Source organism: Eschrichtius robustus, chromosome 18 (assembly GCF_028021215.1).
Source record: "Eschrichtius robustus isolate mEscRob2 chromosome 18, mEscRob2.pri, whole genome shotgun sequence".
NCBI lineage: Eukaryota > Metazoa > Chordata > Mammalia > Artiodactyla > Eschrichtiidae > Eschrichtius > Eschrichtius robustus.
Window position 1 is genome coordinate 33,484,094 of NC_090841.1, and position 25,319 is coordinate 33,509,412.

General features: G+C 35.3%; 1 protein-coding gene across 3 annotated transcripts in view; it reads right to left on the reverse strand.

Moving 5' to 3' along the window:
* DIAPH3 (diaphanous related formin 3) overlaps positions 1-25,319 on the reverse strand; it is a 568,557-nt gene that overhangs the window by 173,321 nt on the left and 369,917 nt on the right. For all 3 annotated transcript variants that reach the window (XM_068526481.1, XM_068526480.1, XM_068526482.1), the window contains one exon: positions 23,186-23,349. In XM_068526481.1, coding sequence (XP_068382582.1) covers positions 23,186-23,349 — 164 coding nt within the window. The remainder of the gene's footprint in view (positions 1-23,185; positions 23,350-25,319) is intronic.

Genomic DNA, 25,319 nt, shown 5'->3' on the forward strand with positions numbered 1-25,319 from the left:
GGCAGGTATATACCTGCCATATAATATAATATAATAGTATCACATCATGCTTTTAACTTGTATATCTATGGTTATTAATTTCAGTATTTTCTCACATGTTTATAAAATATTTGTATTTCCTATTCTATGAAATGCCTATTCCTATCTCTTTTCCACTATTCCATTAGGTTATCAATTTCTTAATGACTGTGGTTCTTTAAATATTTTGGATACTAATCTTTTGTTAGCTTTATGCTTTTTAAATATATCCTGGATTGTAAATGTCATTGTACTTTATGTATGTTGTCTTGCAGTAAACAGAAGTTCTCAAATTTATGTAGTAGTCAAAAATCTCTTTTCCCTTATTGTTGATACCTTTAATATATTATTTAAGAAATCCTTCCCTACATCAAAGACAACAATATTCCTCCATATTTTCTTCTTAAAATTTTAAATGATGTTCACATTTCAGTACCTACTTTATTTAACTGGGATCAACATTTGTGAATACAGTTGTGAATAAAATGAGCTGGGAATCCGATTTAATTTTTTCATATGAAAAATGAGTTGACCCATAACAATTTCACAAGTAGCCTATCCTTTCCCCCACTGATCTACAAAGCCATCTCTTCTGAATTTCAAGTGTCCATATACATGCTGATGTTTTGGGGCTGTTTTAGTACATTTGATCAATGTATCCATGTTTGCACCAATAACACTCTGTCTTAATTATGATAGCTTATATCTTTTTTTTCTTCTGCCTTTTCTTCCTTAGAAATGACTGCACTATTCTTGGGCCTTTGCTTTGTCATCTATATTTCAGAATAGACTTATTAAGGGTTTTGAAAAGCTTATTAGGATTTTGAACAGAATTGCTGATTCTGTAGATTAATTGAGAATTGATATCTTTATATCAATATCTTTATATCAATATTGAATCTTTCTATTTATGAACATGATGTGGCTCTCCATTAAGTTTCGTTTTAAAAGTCTATTGAAAAAAACTTAGAATTTACCCCATTCAGGTCTTGGACATCTTTTGTTAGATTTATTGTCTGTATCTTCTCTTCCTATTTCTTATAAATGATGTATTTTTTTTAAATTATGATTTTTCAATATTTTGTAACTAATGTGTAAAAATGTAGTTGATTCTGTACATACCATTGATAAAATTTCTTATTTTTAATAATTTTCCTGTAGGTTCATTTTTGCATTATTCCTATGAATTATTCCTATGAATAATGCAAAAAGGAACCTACAGGAAAATTATTAAAATTATTAAAAATAAGAAATACATAATGGACGATTAGTTTCTTCCTTTTCAGTTTTTATACTTTTCATTCTTGTCTTATTGTACTGTACTAGCTAAAAGTTAAATTTCCATTATTAGGTAAAGATGGTTCCCTTTGTCCTACATTTCATATTGAGGGATAGAGGGTTCAACCAGTTTATTGTTCTTGTTTTAAAATCTGAACAAGGGTTGAATTTTATCAAATGTTTTCTCAATCTATTGAAACTCTTAATGTAGTGACATGGATATTCTAATTCTAAACCACACTTCCATTTCTGAGATAAGCTCAACTTGGACATGAAGAATTTACCTTTTTGAACATTTGGTCATAATTTTTTTTACACTCTATTAGTTTGGAATAATCGTTTAATTAAAATTTAGGAAAACTCATTTGTAAAACTTTCTGGGCCAAGTATTTAATTTGTTGGAAGATTTGAAGTCATTAAATTAAAAATTAGTCATAGACCTATTAAAGCTTTCTATTTCTTTTAAAGTCAATTTCAATATGTAATTTTTTTTCCTAGGAACTTATCCATTTTATCGACCTTTCCAATTCTGGCCTACAAATTTTTACAGTATGCTCTTTTTTTTAGTATCTTCTATATCTATAGTTATATTCCTTCTTACATTCTCAATACTGTTTCTCTTTTTTCTTGATTAATCTCTTCAGAAATTTATCTAATTAACTTGTCTTATCGAAATAAGAACATTTTGGTTCTTAAAAATTCCCTAAAGTCATTTTTTCCCCTTCATTTCCTTCCTTCTATTTTTTCTGGATTGTATAATTGTTTTTAAATTTCTGAAGTCAGATGCTTAACCTTATTAACTTTGTCTTTCTGATTTTTTAATATAAAGACTCAGGGTATAAATTTCTTTACACCACTATTATTTTGGCCCACAAATTCTGATGTATTTTCAGTACTTTCAGGTCTGTCTTTTTCTATGATTTCTTCTTTGATACATTAATTATTTAGTATGTTTTTAGAATTTTTTTAAAAGGTTTTAAAAGGTCACCCTTTTTAAATTTTATTTCTAACTTCATGTTATTGTGGTCAATGAATAAACCTGAAACTTACAAATTTATTAAGATTTGTTTCACAATCTCTAGTATGTGATTAACTTGATAAAAGGTCTACCTGTGATTGAGAAGAATATGTGTTCTTTAATTGCTGGGTTGGGTTCTATACACATGTATCAAATCAAATCTATTAATTGAATTGTTTAAAGCTCCCATAACTTTAGCAATATTTTTATTCTTGACTCATCAATAAGTTAGAGAACTTTGTTGAAGTTTTCTAATATAATGCTATCTGTCAACTTATTCCTATAGTTTGTCATAATTTACATGTTTATTTTGATGCCATGTTATAATGCACATGCAAATTTTTGAATCGTATCTTTCTGGTGAATTAAGCTTTTTATCATGAAATAATATTCCCTTAAGTCTATTTTATCTGTTATTAACATAGTTTCCCTTTTTCTTTTAATTAATATTTGTCTTGTATTTCATTAACTGTTTTGTTACTTCAAACTTTTCCGTATCCTTGGGTTATTGGTTAGTTTCTTATAAACAGCATAAGACTATATTTTGGTTTTTGTCCAATCTTATGGTCTTTTAAAATGTTATTATAATTTGTAAAATATTTGTGTCCACAACTTACATTATTTCTTCTATTTGTCCTGTTTAATCTATCCTCCTTTTACATGCAGTTTTTGTGTTTGTTTTACTTCATATGTCTTTCTTAGTCCATTTCTCACCCTATAGTTTGGAACTTATACTATTTTTTACTGACTATACTTGTAATTTTAATACACAAATTAATGATGTTTAAAGTTAATTGATATCGTGACCTCCCTTCCTCCCCTTTGAACAATACAGAGAATATAAAATACCTGAACTCCAAATATCTCATTCAATTTACTTAACAATTTGTCCAATAGTTAAGCTCTGTCTCCCCTTCCCTGCAAAACAAGCTACACATTGTTTTATTGTATACTTCATTTCTATACATTTAGTTTCATGGTAGGTATGCCTTCTTGTGTCTCAAATTTTCCTTTAAATAAAAATTCTGCTTCTTTAAATGCATCCTTTACAGCAGGGGTGAGCAAACTACAGCACTTGGTCAGCCACCTATTTTTGTAAATGGAGTTTTGTTGGAGCATAGCTGCACCCATTCATTTACCTACTGACCATGGCTGATTTTGCATGGCTATAGCAGAGCTGAGTAGTTGCAACAGAGGCTGCATATATTTAATATCTGGCCCATTGAAAAGTCTGCCAATTTCTGCTTTAGAATGTCTTTTAACAAAGGGATATTCACAGAAAACACCTTTATTATCTGTTTATCTGAAATTAGTTTAATTTTGCCCTTGTTCTATAAAGAGCTTATGCTGAATACCCCAAATTAAGAGAACAGTAATTTTTTTTCAACACTTGAAAATATCTCACTTTCTTCTATTTTCCATTTTTGCTAGTGAGAAGTCATCTGTATCTAATTGTTGTTGCATTAGTGATTGTATCTTTCTCTTTGGCTGCTTTTAAGATTTTGTCTTTTAGTGTTCTACAGTTTCATTACAATATTTTTTAAGTGAATTTCATTTTATTCATTTGGCTTGGTATAGGTTGTACTTCCTATTCTATGGATTCTTGATCTGGAAAACTCACAGCCATCATTCTGCATATTGTCTTTCATTCATTCCTTTGAGTCTATCTTTCTGAGACTCTCATGGTACAAGGGGTAGCCCTTCTCACCCTGTCCTCCATGTTTCTTAACATGTCTTTTACACTTCTAATCTTATTGTCTCCCTGGATTGCATTGGACAATTTCTTTAGATCTATTGTCTAATTCGCCATTTCTTTCTTCAGCTGAATGTAGTCTGCTGTTTAATACATGTTTAATTTCAACCATCATGCTTCCATTTCCTTAAATTCTATCTTAATTCTTTTTCAAACCTACTTCGTCATTTTTGGTAATTTCCTGTTTCTTTCTCTCTCTTTAATCTCATCTGTTATTTACTTCAACATCACAAATTGTTATTCAGTATCTAGAGTCTTGGGGGTTTATATCTATTGTTCTGTTCTATCATGATCATTTCATCATACAACGCCTTGTTTCTTTGTGTGTTTGTTGATTGCGATTAAGTACTCTTATTTGATTAAACTTAATTTGCAAGAATCTAGAGGATCAAAATTGTAATTGCCTCTTGCACAGAGTTTTTAATTTGCTTCTGTAAATAAGCAGGTATCATTTGTAACCTGTATAAGTTTAATTTCCTTTTGTCCTAGGCTTGGCATATAAATCTTACGCAGTGTACCTAACCTGCATTTAGCCCTGGTCTTAATCTTGGCATCCCAGGGCAAGCCTGGCTTTCCCCCTTGTGTATCTATGTTATGTTCAACATGTAAGTTTCAGTTTTTGTCCTTTTCTCTTTAACCCTTTTTACCCTCAGAGATCTCCCTTGCTTTCACACAAAACAGCCATGTTTTAAAATGCTTTGTTGTATTGTAGTGGGATGGATCTTTAAGAATCCATATTAACAGATCAATGGAACAGGATAGAAAGCCCAGAGATAAACCCACGCACATATGGTCACCTTATCTTTGAAAAAGGAGGCAAGAATATACAATGGAGAAAAGACAGTCTCTTCAATACGTGGTGCTGGGAAAACTGGACAGCTACATGTAAAAGAATGAAATTAGAACACTCCCCGACACCATACACAAAAGTAAACTGTAAATGGATTAAAGACCTAAATGTAAGGCCAGACACATTTTTTTAGAGGAAAACACAGGCAGAACACTCTATGACATAAATCACTTCAAGATCCTTTGTGACCCACCTCCTAGAGAAATGGAAATAAAAACAAAAATAAACAAATGGGACCTAATGAAATTTAAAAGCTCTTGCACAGCAAAGGAAACAATGAACAAGATGAAAAGACAACCCTCAGAATGGGAGAAAATATTTGCAAATGAAGCAACTAACAAAGGATTAATCTCCAAAATATACAAGCAGCTCATGCAGCTCAATATCAATAAAACAAACAACCCAATCCAAAAATGGGCAGAAGACCTAAATAGACATTTCTCCAAAGAAGACATACAGATCGCCAACAAACATATGAAAGGATGCTCGACATCGCTAATCATTAGAGGAATGCAAATCAAAACTACAATGAGGTATCACCTCACACCAGTCAGAATGGCCATCATCAAAAAATCTACAAAGAATAAATGCTGGAGAGGGTGTAGAGAAAAGGGAACCCTCTTGCACTGTTGGTGGGAATGTAAATTGATACAGCCACTATGGAGAACAGTATGGAGGTTCCTTAAAAAACTAAAAATAGAACTACCATACGACCCAGCAACCCCAATACTGGGCATATACCCTGAGAAAACCATAATTCAAAAAGAGTCATGTACCACAATGTTCATTGCAGCACTATTTACAATAGCTAAGACATGGAAGCAACCTAAGTGTCCACAGAAAGATGAATGGATAAAGAAGATGTGGCACATATATACAGTGGAATATTACTCAGCCATAAAAGGAAACAAAATTGAGTTATTTGTAGTGAGGTAGATGGAACTAGAGTCTGTCATACAGAGTGAAGTAAGTCAGAAAGAGAAAAACAAATACTGTATGCTAACACATATATACGGAATCTAAAAAAAATTTTTTTAAATGGTTATGAAGAACCTAGGTGCAGGACAGGAATAAAGACGCAGACGTAGAGAATGGACTTGAGGACACAGGGAGGGGGAAGGGTAAGCTGGGACGAAGTGAGAGAGTGGCATGGACTTACATATACTACCAAACGTGAAATAGATAGCTAGTGGGAAGCAGCCGCATAGCACAGGGAGATCAGCTTGGTGCTTTGTGACCACCTAGAGGGATGGGATAGGGAGGGTGGGAGGGAGATGCAAAAGGGAGGGGATATGGGTATATATGTATATGTATAGATGATTCACTTTGTTATAAAGCAGCAACTAACACAACAATGTAAAGCAATTATACTCCAATAAAGATGTTAAAAAAATAAAGGTATCCCTATTAACATATTGTGAAAAGCAAAGTCCTCAAAAGTTTGTTCTTTTAGAAGGTTGACCAACACATATATCTTTATTTCTTAAATACTTTCGTAGGGACTTCCCTGGTGGCGCAGTGGTTAAGAATCCGCCTGCCAATGCTGGTGACACGGTTTCGATCCCTGGTCTGTGAAGATCCCACCTGCCGCAGAGCAATTAAGTCCATGCGCCTCAATTACTGAGCCCGCATGCCAAAACTACTGAGGCCCGCGTGCCTGGAGCCCCGGCTCCGAATCGAGAGGCCACTGCAATGAGAAGCCCGCACACTGCAACGAAGAATAGCCCCGGCTCACAGCAAATAGAGAAAGCCTGTGCACAGCAAGGAAAGACCCAATGCAACCAAAAATAAATAAACTTAAAAATAAATAAAATTTTAAAAAAATCTTTAAATACTTTTGTATAATGTGGCAGTTCTTATACACTGTATATTTCTCCCTGGGTACATTATACATGTATGTTTTAGAATCTAAAGGTAAACAATTTAACATTGCACAGCCATATAAAGTCATTCCTAGGCAGGCACTCAAAACAGTTTGCTAAATGAAAAGAATGTCTTAAAAAATACAGTAAATATGACATTTCACTGCTTTCAGAAATTATTTTTAAAAATCTATCTGAGCTTATTACTGTATATTAGAAAGAGCATACTGGTTAGAAGGAGGAAATCTGAAGTCATATTGTCTTTGTTTGAATCTCCACCTGACACTAAATAGCTGTGTGACTTGTATCTCAGTTTCCTCTTCAGTAAAATAATACTTACTTTATGAGGATATTGTAAGAATTAAATAAATTAATACATGAAAATGGCTTACAGAAGTGCCTGGCACATAGTAGACTCTATATAAATGTTAGCAATTATTAATATTATTATTAGTAATATTATATTATTACAAACTTATAAAATTATTTTCATTATTACTATGTCATTAACCAAATACCTCAAACACACAATTATTTATCCAGTAACAAATCAAAGAAGAGCCATTTCTAGCTTACATCATTTATATGTTTCTATCAAGAAAAAGGGGGGATGACAATTTTCACAGATCTTATGAGAATATAAATTCCTTCCATCCAGAGACATTGGAATATGACTGTACATGGAGTTGATAGGAAGTACCATCAAAACATGCATCCAATACAGCTAGATTACTTGGCAGGGAAGATAAAAAGATGAACTAAATATGGAAGCTAGATGTACTCTTGACCTCAAGTCTAGCTATTTACTGCTAAAAATTTAATACATATATATATATATGAATTATATATAAATATACACATACACAGCTTATAGGGATATTTTAACAATTAAATGAACTAATACATGTAAATGGTTTACAGAAGTGCCTGGCATACACACACACACATTGTTTTTAATACTCTAATAAGCTTTAAGAGATTTTTCTGGAAAAGAGTTTAGTTTCTTGTGTTCTTCCTCCCAATAAATTCCTCACTTGAAATTTGACTTTTCTGATAAACTAACTTAAAACATTGCCCAATGATACAATTAATAGTTGCTTTATTTTCCCCAAAAGTAAAATTTTAAAAAATCAATGTGCATATTACCCCCTCCCAAAGAAGCCTAAGAAACAGTCTATATTCCAACTATGCCTTTACTTGACAAATATATTAGCCTTAAGTTATAAGATAAAATTGTAGTAAAATAAAATTTTGAGTATAAGACACAAGCAGACTTCCACAGATCCTGACGTTTTGATTGCACTTCTCCATTTGATTCTTAACCTATTTAAATAGTTTAATCTGCCCAACTCAACATTTTTCAACATATGATAATGTCTTGTATATTTTTGTAACAGAAAATTTGTGGCAATTTTATTAAATGAAAAAAATATTAAGTTTATAAGTGTCTTCTTGTTCAGAGCTATATTTCTTTCACCATTAATGGATATTTAAGCTATGTAAGCCAGGGATCTCTTAGTACAGTTTTTACTAAACTCAAAAATCTTTTCTTCTTGCCTACGTATTCAATTTTGTCTCAAGTCCCTAAAATGATATTAGACAAACTGAATTTAAATCTGCATGCTTTCCAAAGAGATGGATGTTAGGACTACGAAGACATAGGCTAATTCTCTCAAAGTAAACAACCACATAAGAGTCCAGCACATTCCCACTAAATGCTTGTTAGGACTTTACCTAACCTTAAGAAGAGGCAAAACTCAGCCATATGGAATGACTGCTTCCTAGAAATTCCTGTTGCCTACCTTAAAAATGCATTCCTGTACTCCTGTATATACGCAACATGAAAGAAAAAACATTTAGATAATTAATACCAGTCATTAAAGTCTCTAAGAATGTAAAAGGTATGTGATCTACTTATCAGCTTTCCATCAAAATTACTTTTTTAACTAAATAGATTATAACTACCTCATGAAAAATAAGTTTATTCTTAGAAACCTTTATTTGCAATTGGAAGGATGGAAGGAATTTATATTCTCATAAGATCTGTGAAAATTGTCATCCCCCCTTTTTCTTGATAGAATTACAAGGTAGATGCTTTAGAAAGGAATCTAGAATGACAGTAAAAATTAATCAAATTATTTTCTCTGGTATTACCAAATCCAATTAAAAAATGCTATCAGTGAGAACAGGAAAGCATGATATACTATACACTGGCACCAACACTTCATCATCTTAACATTCAAGACAGTGTTTTTAGTTGAACTTTCTACGACCCGTGAAACTTATGAAAACGGAAAACTATCCTTTGAGAATGCCCCAAAGGATGTGCAGGTGCTGATGATTAAACAGTTTTAGCTTCAAGTTGCTCTTTATTGTAAAGTCAGTCTCAGATGAAACACCAAATTACTTATTAGCCCATCAGGGACTTAACATTACTGGCCCTTCATAATTATGCCATGAGTTTGTTTGCAATTCGTCCAAGTACTCTGTAAAATTTTCAAGCAAATGAGATTTTTCAAACTATTAAACAATGTCTTTAATAAATAAAGTATGAAATGTTCATAATTAAGGTTTTCCCAAAGTAGAACTTGATTTTTCCATTAAATATGTTCTCTTCTCTTGTGTTCTGAAGTGATATACTATAAAAATATTCTTTTTCTTTTTATCTCCCAATCATGAGGCTAAATAAAGGCACGATTAGGCACAAGACAGCAGCCATGAAGAATGGTGCTTAAAGATAGGCCTGTTGATACGACAGCATTTTTTTTTTTTTTGAGCTATTGCTAATCAGCTCTTCAAGGAAAACATCCAACAAAAGCCCAACAATATTCCATATAAACATGGTAATGTTTAAACATAACATAAAAAGTAGCCTTAAGCCAATAGTGGTTTTTCTGTCCTTCTCCCTTGTCCAGGACATGGAAGACCAGTATATCTGATGTACAAAGAATATGCCATTTTATTCATTTTCATTTGTGGTATCCTAGTTTAGTGCTATCTTTCCAATTACATGGGTTAATATACTTATTATGCTGTATCAGTTATGTAGTTGATTCCTTTTTTCTCCATTATCAATTGTTGTTCTTATTACTGTATTAAGATAATCCAGTCTTTACTTTTTGCTATATTATTTCCATAAACAAAATACTTAAAATGTAAAAGGGATATACAAATCACCAGTCATTTAGTCATACAGAAATCTGTCACTCAAATGCATTTATTATCCCACTAAGCAATGCATACTAAGAATAAATCTTATCAGTAAAGAGAAAAATTAAGCCAAGTAATCTAGGTGTGTCTTTATTGTGAAAAGCCTAAAGAACAAAGATTAGAAGAACCTAACAGAATTAATTTTCAAGGCTGCAAACCCAAATATTCAGCACCTGGAATTGATCTAATTCTTTAAATAAACAGATGCTAACGGGTAAGAAGAAAAGAAGATCCTATAGTTAGAATATTTATTTTGTTCTAGGTTTGTAGCTTTATACCTCTAAGTATGATCTCAGAATAACAATGGTGCCAGTGAAGATAATTTTCAAGTCGTAACCTCACCCAAATCAGCAAGGATAGAAGATACTTCCTATTATAATTACATAAGCTGGCTCAACATCCAATCACAGGACTTTTACATGATTTTCTTTTCTCTGATAGTGTAAAATGAGTCCATCTACAAGATTTAAGGAGCATACAGAAAATGCTTAATGCCTTGGAGTTCCTGCTGGTCACCTAGTTGGTCTATATAGTAATCAGAAATGACATTTAGAGTTGACAAGCATCAAATTGGGGTAATTTAAATGATTTGACAAAATGAGTTTTGTTCTAGCTGTACTCTATATGAAAAAAATTTACACTAAAAATACCTTCTCATTGGATGATTTCATTTTTGTTTGGCAAATCACTACTTTAGTCTGAGTATTCACTAGAAGGATAAATTGTATTTGATCAACACATGCAGCAAGACAAAATGAGTTATAACTGATTTTATATTTGTTTACTACATGGTATCCTTCAATTGTGTGAACCAAACATCAACTTAAAGTCTGCAAACAACATGAATGATAAATCTTTAACTAGATGAAACATAACTTTAACAAAACTGTAGATATAATCTAAAGACAAAGCTATTGATGGAAAATAGGTAGCCATTTATTTCAGAGTATTCTATATGGAAGCATAAAATAAAAAAGAGATAAAATCCTTAAACTATTGATCTTGTTAGAATGAAATGGGAAAGGTAAAAATTACTTCTATTCTCTGTAGAGACATCACTTATTTTGAGGGTATATGAACATTATGCTATTTGATCTTCAAACTGTAACATCCCTAAGGAACACATGCTGTTATTAATGGGGAGCTGAGGCTCAGGAGGTTAAGTAATCTGCCAAAGTCATAACACCCAAGGCACTCGGATGCCAAAGCCTGCACTCCCAGCCACTGCTGTCTCCCCAGTAGGGACGTGGACAGGAAAAACATCACTATTAAAAACAAACAAAGGGTGAGGCTTATCATAGGCAGAATTCAGCAATCACTTAAAATGTGAAGAAATCAGAGGAAATTATTTTTCTTTGACTGTCATCACACATAATTCAGATGGGAGGTATATATGTGGAAAACAAAATTTAGGGAGAAACAAACTGGACTTTATGGACTTTAATAACTGCAAAGTTCAGCACATATATCTAAACCCAGTGCAAAAAACAAAAAAAATACAAGGCTCCTCCACCTTTTGTGTATGCAACAGTAATCCCTTTTAAGGCAGGGATTGCTTTCTGCTGTCCTCAAAATCCTAACACTAAAGTGGGGTGTCCAGATATGCAGGGTCTTTGAACCTATTAATAAAGAAGGATGTCTAGTGACTTTTCCAGTACTTCAACATCCCAACAGAGAATGTTCATGTACTCAGGATAAAAGCTACATGAACCAAAAAGTCTGACTTCTTTAAGTGTAATCACATCAATTCTATACATGAATATATAATACTGTAAACTCAAAGGGTCTACATAGTTACATATGTCTAATTAAAACAGAAAAATGATATATTCTTAATAAGTAAAACTTATTAGAAAATTTGTATTCAAACATGTTACTTATAAGAAGACAAATAACAAAGGAATCCTAAGCATTTGCAAGTATTTCTCTAAGATGAGATGTTAAGTAAAATAAATGAGGTGTCAGGTGAAATTTGCTCAAGGAGTTAAGAGTGTTGTTGTACTGTGCTAATAATTCTGGTTAAAGAAAGAAAAATCTATTACAGAGAGGTGCTCTCTACCGCTCACTTTAACCCTCATCCCAGCCACGAGGCTTTGCATTAATAGGCCTCTAATTTTAAAAGTGAACATTTTATGCTTTGAAATAGAACCAGACCTGCAAACATTTTTCTATCGTGAGCTCATCAATGTAAATAGAAAGTTATTCTATCAAGGGGTGAGGAAATAAGGTGTGCCTTGTTCTGATTCCCTCTAGTAAGTTATAAAAAACACCCTTAAAAATTACATTTTGATTGTTCTTACAAACTCTCTGAGCAGCAATGTACTTGGAAATGGTAAAAAAAAAAAAAGAAAAGTACAGGCTTTGGAGTCAGGCAGGCCAGGCCTCCATTTATCCTGCCTCTGCCAATTCTGAAGTGTGTCTGCCAAGGCATGGATTTTCTTTCTCTAGCCTGCAGTTCCCTCCAGGTAACATTCTGTACCTCATAAAAATGTTGTGAAGACTAAATGGGATGACACACGAAGAGCACCTAGCACAGGGTCTTAGCAATTCCATCAGTGGCAGCTGTATTTGGTTGAAGATGATAGAAGAGGGGTAAGTTAAACTGTCACAATGAACAGCTGTTCCTCAGAGGAAGCCACAAGATCATGAAAGCTTCCCCCCTTGGTCTACTGGGCTTGAGGCAGGATACTGAAACAGATGTTCCTTTGTTAGCTATTGTAAAAAGTCTCTCAGGGAGGAAAAAGGAAGGAGGGAAGGAAGGAAGGAAGGAAGGAAGGAAGGAAGGAAGGAAGGAAGGAAGGAAGGAAGGTAGGAAGGAAGCTGAACAGCTATATCTATGCAAATTAGTTGAGAGATCCTAGTTAACACTGGTGAGACTCCCTGGCTTAGCATCTCCGTTCAGTCACTTGCTAGCTGTGTAACAACAGGCAAGTCACTATCTATCTAAGCCTCAGTTTCCTCATTTGTAAAATGGGAATAATTACAGTACACATACCACATCTATTTGTTGTTGTAAGGACAAAATGAATGAGAACACCTGGCACTTGGTTGGCAGTATATGTGTTAGCTATTAGAAAATGCCACCCATGGGCTTCCCTGGTGACGCAGTGGTTGAGAATCTGCCTGCCAATGCAGGGGACACGGGTTCGAGCCATGGTCTGGGAAAATCCCACATGCCGCGGAGCAACTAGGCCCGTGAGCCACAACTGCTGAGCCTGCGCGTCTGGAGCCTGTGCTCTGCAAAAAGAGAGGCCGCGACAGTGAGAGGCCCGCGCACCGCGATGAAGAGTGGCCCCCACTCACCGCAACTAGAGAAAGCCCTCGCACAGAAACGAAGACCCAACACAGCCATAAATAAATAAATAAATAAATAACAATTTTAAAAAAATGCCACCCACTGTAGATGGGGGCATCTGATACTAGATGAAGCAAATTCTGAGCACAGATTAGAAGTGCGAGTACAATAATTTACCCGGGCAAAATATGGAGGGAGTGCGCCAGGCATAGGGAACAACGAGCAGAGTGGCCAGAACTTGAAAGAAAACATTCCATGGAAAGCTGCTGTAGTGGAGAGCAGGTGTAGAATGAGGACAGGGCTCCAACTTCTTATGTGTAATACAAACGGACCGCCACTTTACTGGAAAATTTGCTGCTCATTCATGACCAGGGATCATGAATGTCAGTGGATGAAGTAACGGTGTAAACAAAGTTTAATGTATCAACTATACTTAACAATGTAAACATATCTTAAGAGTATCTTAAAGAGAAAATATATTTTTTTGCCTATTGTATTAATGTGGCTTTCCAGAACAAACCTTCAACATATTAAAGGTCCACATCTGTCCCTAATATTTTCATACTAACTCATTGAAATTAGCATGGTTTCCACAATTGAATTGTATGGAATTAAATAGCAACCTAAGAGATCAGAAGACATTGACAAATAGACATTTATTTGTCAGTAATTTCTATCAGTCTTGACACTGTGGTCTTTTTAAAGATACAGTGTCTAAAATTCAAGGAGTATAACCATAAAGAAAGGAAGAAAAAATTTGTGTGTGAAATTACACTTCCCTTACAGTCTTCTTTATGCTTATTTTTTTTTTCTTAATCAGTCATCAATTTTATACACATCACTGTATACATGTCAATCCCAATCGCCCAACTCAGCACACCACCATCCCCACCCCACCGCAGTTTTCTCCCCTTGGTGTCCATACGTTTGTTCTCTACATCTGTGTCTCAACTTCTGCCCTGCAACCCGGTTCATCTGTACCATTTTTCTAGGTTCCACATACATGCGTTAATATACGATATTTGTTTTTCTCTTTCTGACTTACTTCACACTGTATGACAGTCTCTAAATCCATCCACGTCTCAACAAATGACTCAGTTTTGTTCCTTTTTATGACAGAGTAATATTTCATTGTATATATGTACCACTTCTTCTTTATCCATTCGACTGTCGATGGGCATTTAGGTTGCTTCCATGACCTGGCTATTGTAAATAGTGCTGCAATGAACATTGGGGTGCATGTGTCTTTTTGAATTATGGTTTTCTCTGGGTATATGCCCAGTAGTGGGATTGCTGGGTGATATGATAATTCTATTTTTAGTTTTTTAAGGAACCTCCATATTGTTCTCCATAGTGGCTGTATCAATTTACATTCCCACCAACAGTGCAAGAGGGTTCCCTTTTCTCCACACCCACTCCAGCACTTGTTGTTTGTAGATTTTCTGATGAAGCCCATTCTAACTGGTGTGAGGTGATACCTCATTGTAGTTTTGATTTGCATTTCTCTAATAAATAGTGATGTTGAGCATCTTTTCATGTGCTTCTTGGCCATCCGTATGTCTTCTTTGGAGAAATGTCTATTTAGGTCTTCTGCCCAGTTTTGGATTGTGTTGTTTGTTTCTTTAATATTGAGCTGAATGAGCTGTTTATATATTTTGGAGATTAATCCTTTGTCCGTTGATTTCATTGCAAATATTTTCTCCCATTCTGAGGGTTGTCTTTTCGTCTTGTTTATGGTTTCCTTTGCTGTGCAAAAGCTTTGAAGTTTCATTAGGTCCCATTTGTTTATTTTTGTTTTTATTTCCATTACTCTAGGAGGTGGATCAAAAAAGATCTTGCTGGGATTTATGTCAAAGAGTGTTCTTCCTATGTTTTCCTCTAAGAGTTTTCTAGTGTCCGGTCTTACATTTAAGTCTCTAATCCATTTTGAGTTTATTTTTGTGTATGGTGTTAGGGAGTGTTCTAATTTCATTCTTTTACATGTAGCTGTCCACTTTTCCCAGCACCACTTATTGAAGAGACTGTCTTTTCTCCATTGTATATCCTTGCCTCCTTTGTCATACATTAGTTGACCATAGGTGTGTGGGTTTATCGCTGGGCTTTCTATCTTGTTCCATTGATCTATGTTTCTGTTTTTCTGCGAGTACCATATTGTCTTGATTACTTGATTACTGTAGCTTTGTAGTATAGTCTGAAGTCAGGAGTCTGATTCCTCCAGCTCCGTTTTTTTCCTTCAAGACTGCTTTGGCTATTCGGGGTCTTTTGTGTCTCCATACAAATTTTAAGATGATTTGTTCTAGTTCCATAAAAAATGCCATTGGTAATTTGATAGGGATTGCATTGAATCTGTAGATTGCTTTGGGTAGTAAAGTCATTTTCACAATATTGATTCTTCCAATCCAAGAACATGGTATATCTCTCCATCTGTTGGTATCATCCTTAATTTCTTTCATCAGTGTCTTATACTTTTCTGCATACAGGTCTTTTGTCTCCCTAGGTAGGTTTATTCCTAGGTATTTTATTCTTTTTGTTGCAATGGTAAATGGGAGTGTTTCCATAATTTCGCTTTCAGATTTTTCATCATTAGTGTATAGGAATGCAAGAGATTTCTGTGCATTAATTTTGTATCCTGCAACTTTACCAAATTCATTGATTAGCTCTAGTAGTTTTCTGGTGGCATTTTTAGGTTTCTCTATGTATAGTATCATGTCATCTGCAAACAGTGACAGTTTTACTTCTTCTTTTCCAATTTGGATTCCTTTTATCTCTTTTTCTTCTCTGATTGCCGTGGCTAGGACTTCCAAAACTATGTTGAATAATAGTGGTGAGAGTGGACATCCTTGTCTCGTTCCTGATCTTAGAGGAAATGCTTTTAGTTTTTCACCGTTGAGAATGATGTTTGCTATGGGTTTGTCGTATATGGCCTTTATTATGTTGAGGTAGGTTCCCTCTATGCCCACTTTATGGAGAGTTTTTATCATAAATCGGTGTCGAATTTTGTCAAAAGCTTTTTCTGCATCTATTGAGATGATCATATGGTTTTCATTCTTCAATTTTTAAATATGGTGTATCACATTCATTGATTTGCATATATTGAAGAATCCTTGCATCCCTGGGATAAATCCCACTTGACCATGATGTATGATCCTTTTAATGTGTTGTTGGATTCTGTTTGCTAGTATTTTGTTGAGGATTTTTGCATCTATATTCATCAGTGATATTGGTCTGTAATTTTCTTTTTTTGTAGTATCTTTGTCTGGTTTTGGTATCAGGGTGATGGTGGCCTCATAGAATGAGTTTGGGAGTGTTCCTCCCTCTGCAATATTTTGGAAGAGTTTGAGAAGGATGGGTGTTAGCTCTTCTCTAAATGTTTGATAGAATTCACCTGTGAAGCCATCTTGTCCTGGACTTTTGTTTGTTGGAAGATTTTTAATCACAGTTTCAATTTCATTACTTGAGATTGGTCTGTTCATATTTTCTGTTTCTTCCTGGTTCAGTCCTGCAAGGTTATACCTAAGAATTTGTCCATTTCTTCCAGGTTGTCCATTTTATTGGCATAGAGTTGCTTGTAGTAGTCTCTAGGATGCTTTGTATTTCTGCGGTGTCTGTTGTAACCTCTCCTTTTTCATTTCTAATTTTATTGATTTGAGTCCTTTCCCTTTTTTCTTGATGAGTCTGGCTAATGGCTTATCAATTTTGTTTATCTTCTGAAAGAACCAGCTTTTACTTTTATTGATCTTTGCTATTGTTTTATTTGTTTCTATTTCATTTATTTCCGCTCTGATCTTTATGGTTTCTTTCCTTCTGCTAACTTTGGGTGTTGTTTGTTCTTCTTTCTCTAGTTCCTTTAGGTGTAAGGTTAGATTGTTTACTTGAGATTTTTCTTGTTTCTTTAGGTAGGCTTGTATATCTATAAAGTTCCCTCTTAGAACTGCTTTTGCTCCATCCCATAGGTTTTGGATCATCATGTTTTCATTGTCATTTATCTCTAGGTATTTTTTGACTTCCTCTTTGATTTCTTCAGTGATCTCTTGGTTATTTACTAATGTCTTGTTTAGCCTCCATGTGTTTTTTTTTTTTTACGTTTTTTTCCCTGTAATTGATTTCTAATCTCATAGTGTTGTGGTCAGAAAAGTTGCCTGATATGATTTCAATTTTCTTAAATTTACTGAGGCTTGACTTGTGACCCAAGATGTGATCTATCCTGGAGAATGTTCCATGCGCACTTGAGAAGAACGTGTAATATGGTGTTTTTGGATGGAATGTCCTAGAAATATCAATTATATCTATCTGGTCTATTGTGTCATTTAAAGCTTCTGTTTCCTTATTGATTTTCATTTTGGATGATCTGTCCATTGGTGTAAGTGAGGTGTTAAAGTCCCCCACTATTATTGTGTTACTGTCGATTTCCTCTTTTATAGCTGTTAGCAGTTGCCTTATGTATTGAGGTGCTCCTATGTTGGGTGCATATATATTTATAATTGTTATATCTTCTTTCTGGATTGATCCCTTGATCATTATGTAGTGTCCTTCCTTGTCTCTTGTAACATTCTTTTTTTTATAGTCTGTTTTATCTGATATGAGTATAGCTACTCCAGCTTTCTTCTGATTTCCATTTGCATGGAATATCTTTTTCCATCCCCTCACTTTCAGTCTGTATGTGTCCCTAGGTCTGAAGTGGGTCTCTTGTAGACAGCATATATAGGGGTCTTGTTTTTGTATCCATTCAGCAAGCCTGTGTCTTTTGGTGGGAGCATTTAATCCATTCACGTTTAAGGTAATTATCGATACGTATGTTCCTATGACCATTTTCTTAATTGTTTTGGGTTTGTTTTTGTAGGTCCTTTTCTTCTCTTGTGTTTCCCACTTAGAGAAGTTCCTTTAGCATTTGTTGTAGAGCTGGTTTGGTGGTGCTGAATTCTCTTAGCTTTTGCTTGTCTGTAAAGCTTTTGATTTCTCCATCAAATCTAAAGACCATTGTCGGGTAGAGTAATCTTGGTTGTAGGTTCTTCCGTTTCATCACTTTAAGTATATCATGCCGCTCCCTTCTGGCTTGTAGAGTTTCTGCTGAGAAATCAGCTGTTAACCTTATGGGAGTTCCCTTGTATGTTATTTGTCGTTTTTCCCTTGCTGCTTTCAATAATTTTTCTTTGTCTTTAATTTTTGCCAATTTGATTAATATGTGTCTCGGCATGTTTCTCCTTGAGTCTATCCTCTATGGGACTCTCTGTGCTTCCTGGACTTGGGTGGCTATTTCCTTTCTCATTTTAGGGAAATTTTCGACTATAATCTCTTCAAATATTTTCTCCGGTCCTTTCTCTCTCCTCCTTCTGGGACCCCTATAATGCGAATGATCTTGCATTTAATGTTGTCCCAGAGGTCTCTTAGGCTGTCTTCATTTCTTTTCACTCTTTTTTCTTTATTCTGTTCTGCAGCAGTGAATTCCACCGTTCTGTCTTCCAGGTCACTTATCCGTTCTTCTGCCTCAGTTATTCTGCTATTGATTCCTTCTAATGTAGTTTTCATTTCAGTAATTTGTGGTGGCCCCCAAGCTGTAAGCTTATTCAGCTGTCTGCTTTCTGGAGAACTGCTTGTCTCTTTCTTGGTATGCACTCCTGACGCTGCGGTATTGAGCGTAAAAAAGGAAAATGGCTTGCGGCCAGTTTCGTTCCAGGTGCCTGCTCTGCATCTAAGAGCCCCTGGTTGTTCCCCAGAAGAAGGACGTGCTGCCCTGAGGGGGAAGTCTGTATCTCCAAAGAATGGCCCATAAGGCATGCTGACGCATAGATAGTGGCGCATAGATAGTGGCGACAGAATTATGTGGAAATACAAGGTTTACTGATTTTTTGTCTGATATTCGTTCTGTACTAAACCTATATATACATTCATGCTCTTTGAATAAACTTGCCTTGCAACCATCAGTTGTCTTGGCCCTTCTGATCCCATACTGGTGGTTTTCAGTTCCTTACCCCTCACCGCCAGGAACTTCTAGCTTTCTGCAGCCGGTCTGTGGCAGTTATTGTATTGTTCATCTCTGTTTGTTTGTTCTTTAATTCTTCTAGGTCTTTGTTAAACATTTCTTGCACCTTCATGATCTTTGCCTCCATTCTTATTTCAAGGTCGTGGATCATCTTCACTATCATTATTCTGAATTCTTTTTCTGGAAGGTTGCCTATCTCCACTTCATTTAGTTGTTTTTCTGGGGTTTTATCTTGTTCCTTCATCTGGTATATAGCCCTCTGCCTTTTCATCTTGCCTATCTTTCTGTGAATATGGTTTTTGGTCCACAGGCTGCAGGATTGTAGTTTTTCTTGCTTCTGCTGTCTGCCCTCTGTTGGTTGAGGCTATCTAAGAGGCTTGATGGGAGGCTCTGGTGGTGGGTAGAGGTGACTGTTGCTGTGGTGGTCAGAGCTCAGTAAAACTTTAATCCACTTGACTGTTGATGGGTGGGGCTGGGTTCCCTCCCTGTTGGTTGTTTTGCCTGAGGCAACCCAACACTGGAGCCTACCTGGGCTCTTTGGTGGGGCTAATGACACACTCTGGGAGGGCTCACGCCAAGTAGTACTTCCCAGAACTTCTGCTGCCAGTGTCCTTGTCCCCACGGTGAAAGAGAGCCACCTCCTGCCTCTGCAGGAGACCTTCCAACACTAGCAGGTAGGTCTGGTTCAGTCTCTCCCGGGGTCACTGCTCCTTCCCCTGGGTCCCGATGCACACACTATATTGTGTGCGGCCTCCAAGAGTGGGGTCTCTGTTTCCCCCAGTCCTGTCGAAGTCCTGCAATCAATTCCCACTGGGCTTCAAAGTCTGATTCTCTATGAATTCCTCCTCCCGTTGCCGGACCCCCAGGTTGGAAAGCCTGACGTGGGGCTCAGAACCTTCACTCCAGTGGGTGGACTTCTGTGGTATAAGTGTTCACCAGTCTGTGAGTCACCCACCCACCAGTTATGAGATTTGATTTTACTCTGATTGCACCCCTCCTACTGTCTCATTGTGGCTTCTCCTTTGTCTTTGGATGTGGGGTATCTTTCTTGGTGAGTTCCAGTGTCTTCCTGTCAATGATTGTCCAGCAGCTAGTTGTGATTCTGGTGTTCTCGCAAGAGGGAGTGAGAGCACATCCTTCTGCTCCGCCATCTTGGTTCGTCTCGCCAGTCCTTTTTATCTTTATGCTTATTTTTATTCTAAAGAAAATTTCCTCTCCAGATTATTTATTTAGATACAGTGTTTTATACTTAGCTCTAATGATTTTAATTTAGTACAATGTGTATATGAGTGTGTGTGTGTGTCTGTGTCTGTGTCTGTATGTATGTGTGTGTGATAGCAGCTACTTCTAGGACCCATGTAAACTCTGAAATAGGCAAAGTATAGCTGTCACTCTATGACCCTCCACCTTGAACCCTTCTCCATTCAAACACTTTCTCTCTCTGCCCACCACCTAGTAACAGAAATGCCAAGTTACCCAGAGAACTCCTACCAGATCTCCGGAAGATGTGGAATAGGTCTGGTTTCAAAACCAGACAATACGGCCTTGGTCTCTTTCTTCATTTGCCAAAGGGGGATAGAAACAGCAAAAAGATACAGAATTATCATGAAGATTGACTGAGATAATATATGGAAGTCATTTGGAAAAATGTCTGGTTCATAGAAAATACTCAGTATCTGATGGGTATTATTATTTTATATATGCATTTTATAATTTTATGCATAATTGTGTCATGGGGCCCCAAGACCACTCTCAGGATTGATAATTTGTTGGAAGGACTCACAGAACTCAGAAAAGTTGTTACACTCACTGTTAACAGTTTCTTACAGTGAAAGGATATAGATTAAAATCACAGTTGTCTTCTCCCAGTGGAGTTTCATTATTCCAGCAACAATGTGTGACAACACTTGTGATGTACTGCCAACCAGGGAAGCTCACCCAAGCCTTGAAGTCAAGAGTTATTGAGGGGACTTCCCTGGTGGTCCAGTTGTAAAGAATACACCTTCCAATGCAGGGGACATGGGTTCAATCCCTGGTTGGGGAACTAAGATCCCATATGCCTCAGGATAATTAAGCCCACGTGCCACAACTACTGAGCTCGGGTGCCTCTACTAGAGAGCCCGCATGCCGAAACTATAGAGCCCACTCACCCTGGAGCCTGCGCGCCACAAGTAAAGAAGCGAAAACCTGCATGCCACTACTAGAGAGAAGCCCATGCACCACAACAAAAGATCCCATGTGCTGCAACTAAGACACAATGCAGCCAAAAAACTAAAATAAAATTTAAATAAATAAATAAGAGTTATTGAGGTCAGTCATGCAGGCATGAATATAGGCTCCCTGCATGAATGACCTTGGCTACTCAGTCTCCAGCACCCCACAGACGACGAACTGACACAGTGTGGCCCAAGGTCCCTGGTGAACAAAAATAGGTGTTCACCGTAAATCACATTTTTTGCATAAACTATCTAGCTTGGCCCAAGGTCCCAGGTATACAAAGATGGCCATATCGGGCAGGATATTCCAAGGCTTAGAGCTGCTCTCTCCAGAGCCAGTTAAGGGCCACTACTTTCTCTAAAATGTACAGGGTTTGAGTACCTCAAGCCTACTGAGTTAACCCTTTACTGCATAATAATTTATTAAGCAACTACCATGCACCAGGAGCTATGATACTTAATATATATTATCTCATTTAATATTTAAATACTCTCATGAGAAAGGAATTAACATCCCCTTTTACAAATATGGAAACTGAGGCTCGAGAAGGTTAAAAGTATTCATAGTCATATATTAACTAGTGTGGAATCCAAACCTTGCTCTCTCAAACTGCAAAGCCTTTGCTACTTCCACTAAGCCATGTTGCCTCATAAAATGTTATAAAAATTAAAGTAGTATATTATACATCACAAATATAGGCACATAATAAATATATTTAATAGATTCATTTCTGGTAGCGAAAAAATAATTTAAAAAATCACTTTGAATTTGTGGAGGAAATAAACTAGAGCTGTGAGCAAATGTGCACTTATTGTAGACCAGCTTTCATTTAAAATATTGAGTTTTTATTGAAAGGTTATCTTGTCACAACCAGGTGATTATAATCAAGTCCAATAAATTCAGCAATAAAGTTTTCCTGAGATTAAAAAGAAATTCAACCTTCTTTAAATTCAACCTTCTTTTTCTTTACACCTCAAAACTTTTTAATCCCCACAAACATTTGCTGAAACACAAAAGTGACTCACCCATCTATTAAGAATAACGTAATTTTTCGTTGTAGAAATGTATTACCAGTTTCCCTAGAGGAAACAATGCTTTCTCACTCTAATACGTGTGTGGTTTTCTCCCCCATCTAATCAGCTAATACTTTTCAAAAGATCTTTTTAATGCCTAAATGAAAGGATTCCACATCAGAGACCTGACCTCCCTATTAAAGTATCTAAAGGAAACCCTAGGAATGTAAAATCCATTCAAAGGCAAATTGCAGGTAGCTTATTATACAATGCATTAAGAAAAGAAAAGGGGAAAAAAGCTTCATAAGAACTGCACAGAATTTGGTAAAATTATACCACAAAAATACAAATTGATCTTAAGTATAAAGAAACAAATTCATAGCCAAAAACTTATTACAAAAGTGCTTTGTAGTCAGCCAGGAGGGGAGTCTCTACGAAAGACTTCAGAATTTGTCACTTTTTCAATCAAAATTTCTGATTACAGCTTAATGTTGGGAAGGCCAAAAAAAGAACAAAACACACATTTTTCAATAGATTTAAAAATCTGAAAATTTTAAAGCTAACTTTCAATATCAGAAAAGGTAGATTTTACTACAGACAACAGGAGTAGAATGAAGTAATAAGAGTAATAATAGATGAAGTAATATAGATACAAACACTTTTAAAAAACAAGTTAAGATTTTTAACATACCATGAACATGGTTCTGAAGTTATTCAAATCAGTCAAAAAGTCTTCCACAGACACCTTCTTCACATCGATGGCATAGTACCCCATTATACTCTGGTATAACTTGTCCATGTTTTCATGTAATTTTGAAAGTTTCTCATAGTGTTCTTTTGCACTGATAACAAAGCTGTATATTACAGTTAAGGTATTCTGAAATTTACAAAGTAATGTTTTAGGGGAAAAAAATCCTATAAGTCCAATGTTTTAATTTAATTGTTAGCCATTATTACATATCTCCAAAGTGCCAAAATTAGCTCTAATAGTTAACCATTCTTACAATTCAATCTACACTGTACAGTGATGAAATCTTAAGTGTGCTTCCTAATTAACACTGGCGAAATTATCAGAAAAGTTATTTATATATTTAATATTTCTCTTTTACAATTAAGTACAAGGAAATTTTTCTTCCAATTTGCCTATCTTATCAGATCATGCAATATGATTTAAAATTATAGTTCAGTAGTTTCAGTGATATTGAAATCAATAACACAGGCATTGTGCATAGTAGTTAAAGTGGACAACCTGGGGTCAATTTCTAGCTCCTGCACTTAGTAGTATTGTGCCTGTGGACAAATGCCTTCATTTCTCTGTGCCACAATTTCGTCACCTGTAAAATGGGAATAATAATAATAACATCACTTATAGGGCTGTTGTGAGGACTAATGAGTTAATACATACAAAGTTCTTAGAAAAATAAATGGCATTTCGTCATACATATAAATACTTGGCCTTATTATTGCCCACTTATTCAACTTAAGCTCTACTTAAGGTTCTAAAAGCGATAAATTTTTTAAAAGTTACATTAAAAACTTCTTATATTGTGTAGGTAAATTCATGTTTTAACTTCTTTGGAAAATTGGTATACAATTTCTTCTATGAATTACATGATTTAAAATTATGATTACACACACACAGAAATGTTCTTTTCTCACTTATTTATGACAATTAGTCAAAAGCACACTGAGACCGAGAAGACTAACTTTCTGTGAATGTGGTGGTGGCATTAGAACACATTTTCTAAACAAACAATAGAATTTCCTTTGTGGTGTGACAGATTGCTGCGGTAGCCAGATAAAAAATCTCCACACCACATTCTGAAAAGATGACTCCGCTACAGCATCAGTCATAATTATCTATGGCTCTTTTAAACTGGGACATTAAACTTACTGAAGTCATTCTATTGTCTCTAACACAAAAGGATAAACAGATATTAACACATTTTTTCAGAAGTCAGAAAATAAGAATAACTAGACTGAGATTGAGAGAAAGAAATTAAAAAATGGAATGTTTATGTCTAAAAAGAAAAATTTTCCACAATTTCAAAAAGATATGGTTCCTCTGGTCAGAGCATTCTCCAGTAGAGGATGAAATAAGGAAAATGATCCAGGTCCTTTGTTTTGAGAAAAAGAATGAAAGAAAGAGGTAGCACTGCTGCCAGATACGTGGTGAACCTGGGGCAGAGAAGAATGCTGCTCCCACAAGGAAACAAGACATCCCCATCAATCACCTGTACCCATGTCTACAGTCAATCCACAGATTACATACTGCCCTTCCGTGCCTGTTTTATTTGTTTGTTTGTTTTTTTAATACTATGCTCTGCTTAGTTAAATATATAGTATTTTAGAAGAAAGACTAGACTAGAATGTAAGGAGTCTAGATTCTAATGCAAGAGGTGATTTTGATTTTTTTTTTTTTCTAATGAGCTTAGAAAATCTATGGATCTTTCTTTGGCTAGTTTAAACAGCAAAATGCCTCCTCATACTTTCTAAGAATCTAGATCATAATAGTGCCAGTGGTCGATGCATTTATAAGTAGCATCATTTTTTAATCCTTGGATGCACAAAAGATTTTGTATTAGTAAAATCACAAAATCATAAGAAATTATAATACAGTCACATGTTTCCATATACTTTGTCGCGTGAAACATCCATATTTGTGAAATGCTCTAGGTAAAGTAAATTTATGTAAATAAAAATCACATTTGAAATGCATTCAGAAACTATCATTAAATGGAACATATGGTGATTGATTTGTAATGTGCAGTAAGTATCCCTTCATTTACCTAGCAAATTCAGAAATCAACATTGGTTTAGATATT